General features: G+C 38.5%; 1 protein-coding gene across 1 annotated transcript in view; it reads right to left on the bottom strand.

The window, feature by feature from the left end:
• Positions 1 to 3,425, bottom strand: part of HELB (helicase (DNA) B) — a gene marked incomplete at its 5' end in the record, with an annotated part of 14,546 nt that overhangs the window by 9,987 nt on the left and 1,134 nt on the right. The window contains 2 exons of the mRNA XM_010145160.1: positions 6 to 142; positions 1,425 to 1,651. Of these exons, the coding sequence (XP_010143462.1) occupies positions 6 to 142; positions 1,425 to 1,651 (364 nt within the window). The remainder of the gene's footprint in view (positions 1 to 5; positions 143 to 1,424; positions 1,652 to 3,425) is intronic.

The raw sequence follows: 3,425 nt of genomic DNA, 5'->3' as shown, positions 1-3,425 counted from the left end.
CCCTACACTGTTTCTTGAGTTGATCATACAGAATTAATGCATTCTTCTGCAAGTCAGGAATCTTCCAGAGGAGATGTTCACACTGACAGAAGGCGGCCCACGTTGCCTCACAGTAAGAAAGGTTCAGCTCCCTGTAGGTAATCTTCTCCCCAGAAAGAATAAAAGCAAACATATATTTATTTCAGAAGATGTTAGCCTCTTGATGAATAACATTCTTCCTAGTAAACTGCAGTTCAGAGGATGAGAGTCTACAATAATATATGTATTCTTCATAATGTACAAAGATATGATGCTTTTCAAGCTATATGAAAGCAAGATATTTAAAAGGAAGATGGAATGATAATTCCTCTCAGTCACCCTTCTGTACAAAACTTCAAAAATCGAACACCTGGCACAGAAATTGGGTATTAGGGAGAATTCTTGCACACCTCATTACTACAGTTTCAAGTAAAGGCACAAAAACTATAGAAACAGAGCACAGGAAAGGCATCATCCAGAATACTGCACCAAATTCTGAACATGCTACTTCAAGAAATACACAGCCTTTACAGAGACAACCGCAAAACAGGGAAAGACTGAGACGTGCAAAAGAGATGAACTACTGAAGGAAAGAAAAGTGAACTGCTGAGCCTTAAGAGAAAAAGCTAAAAAGAGTTTTAAGCAGTAAAAAAAGTGCAGTGAGAATGCAGGTCCTTGGTACAAGAAACGAGACAGCGACAATTCTATACTGCATCAAGGAACACTCAAACTGGACATCAGGAAAAGCTTTTTAAAGGAAAGGATGTCAAACCCTGGAATATATTGGCTAGATTGCTGAATCTCTGAAACTGGAGGTCTTAAGGACCAGTCAGTAAAAGCAGGAAAAGAGATTACTCACATTTCTGAATTACTAAGCTATAGCTCCCACCTGGAGTGCTAAGGTGAGGTGCAGCAGCAAAGGAAAACAGGAAGGGAAGCTGCAACTGCAAAACCCATTATAAAAAAAGGAGAACTGCTAGACCAGGTGGCGTCTTACAGAGTAACTTACCTACCTCACTATGAAAGCATAGATACCGCTCAGTATCTTTAAGAACAGAAAATATCATTTGCCAATATAAAAGCAAACAGGACGATTGAGGTATTTAAATTATCTTTCTTATTTTTGGCCCAATTACCAATCATTTAATTTTCTGATCCTTGTATAAAAGACTAAACAAATGGTTGTAAGAAAGCCAATTTTGAAATCTCCTGAGATGAATTTGGAAAAAAAACCCTTCTTGCTAAAAACACCTCTTTGCTAAAACTGAGTCCGGTACACCACCCATTTCCAAGTGAACTAAATTACCTCCTACAAATGCTAAGCTGAATGTAACTGAGACAGCACTGTATTCTAATGAAGGTCAAATGTAATAACCACATTTTTTACCCTGCTTAATGTTACTTACCCTACTAAATCCAAGTTTCCATGGCTCATTCTTTAATAGTTCATCCAATTTTGTTAGCACCCAGTCTTGAAAATGTAATTCCTCACCATCCATACCATTGTTTTCTTCAGTCTTTCTTTGCCCATGCACCATATTCAACAGACTGCAAAAATGACGCGGCAGAAGAATCGGCAAGAACTCCAGTATCATCGGAAAAGTCAGAGCTGCCAAAACCGCCTTTCCTGCAACTGTAGGCACCATAAACCAAGCAACACACAAATATATTTGTAAAGACAATTTAAACTGACTCTGGCTTTTATTCTTCTGCCTCCTCTACACCCAAACATCCCAAATATCTTTCAATTTCTTGTTCTTTTTAATGCTTTTCAAATTCTTTTAAAGTCTGTTTTCCCTGAACTGCCTTGGGAAAAAATAACATAAACAGATGGCATAAAAAAATGCAACTAAATGTACACACTTGGAAAATATGTATACACCTGGTTTAAACTGAATACCCGACAGCATTTTGTAGAAAGTCAGTTCAGACCTCACAACATCTGCCTCTTACCTAAAGATAATTTTCATACAGATGTACAGAAGAATGTTTAAAATCCAAAATAAGATGCTTCTGAATTTGTAGTACCAGATCAGTGCAGGAACTTAGGAAAACAGTGCTCTCTACTGGCTTTCTCAATGACCCCACACTTGAGCTATCACCTTCCCTGTTTGTATCTGTCTTGGGATCTGTAAAAGGGGGATAATGAAACTCATTTGTTCTATACCTTGCTTTAAATAACAAATTTGAGAAGAAAATGAAGCACATTTCAGAAGAAAGTGAGACTTTCAGAAGTTTTACCTCTTGGCAAAGAAAAGAAAAAAATTGATGACATTTTTAATTGTTAAGGAAACTTGGTAATTCCAAATTGAAAACACCAATTTTTCTCAGCTAAGTACTTTTTCTGATGACTGTCTTACCTACAGAAAGGCAAAGATAAAACTTTTTCCCTTCACAGCAAGCACTTAATTTACACATGGAGAATCAACACACACTATTTACACAGAAGAATATGAAGCCTTGAAGAACAAACTGCTCAAACCCATAACAATTCATGACAACCAGAAAAAAAGTACAGTAGAAATAACAACGATGTGACATACAGGGGGGTGGGCTCTTGTTTCTATTGCCCAATGATAGCTTTATTTGTAGCAAAGTAATTTAAGTTAGGTATTAGGGCAAATCTGCTGACTACAAGAACAGTGAACAGGATACCTAGCACACTGTGCAATCCTCTCCCCTAAAGATTCATATACACATTGGACAAGCCTCAGTCACAAGCGATCCATATATCCCATCAAAGCTCACACAGCAAATTACATCCAAGTTTCTACCACTATTGATTTCCATTCCTTTGTGATCACAAAAAGATTTAAAGTTTGTAAACAGGTGTAAGAACTTTTCTACCATTATAAAAACAGAACAAAAAGTATGAAAGTGCAAGTATTCTTCTCCTTACCCATGTGTTTTGGAGTAAAGTCAGCTCATACCTAGCAGAAGCTCTGAACTGTTCTCTTAGAGATGATTTGACCTCCGAAATAGTTACCTCCATCCTTTTACCTGCCCAGTAAACCTGGTACTGGAAGACTTTGTTTGCACATAACATAGACCCAACCTGTCCGTACAGATTTATGTACAGCTGTGGCTGAATTTAAAGGACCTCCTCCAGTTCAGAGTACTGAGTCCCACAGCACTGACACCTAAGAGGCTCTGTACAGCACCAATCCAGGACAGCCTGTGTCCACATCAGGAACATCGTATAACAGAAACACATCATCGGAGCAAAACAGGAGAGCTAGTGCTGGAGAGCTGGTGCTGAAGACATGTCTCAGACGTCTTGACTTTCTGTATTTCAGTGTTTGGCTTCACGCTGGCTATAGTCTGGTCCCACAGACTGAATGCTCATTAGGGGTAGGAGTACCTTAGGTGTGCAACTGGAACACATCTTTTGCATTTCATCCAGCAGG

This window comes from Buceros rhinoceros, unplaced genomic scaffold (genome assembly GCF_000710305.1).
Source record: "Buceros rhinoceros silvestris isolate BGI_N320 unplaced genomic scaffold, ASM71030v1 scaffold460, whole genome shotgun sequence".
In the NCBI taxonomy this organism is placed as follows: Eukaryota; Metazoa; Chordata; class Aves; order Bucerotiformes; family Bucerotidae; genus Buceros; species Buceros rhinoceros.
The sequence above is the reverse complement of the archived record's forward strand: the minus strand, read 5'-3'. Positions and strand labels throughout refer to the sequence as shown.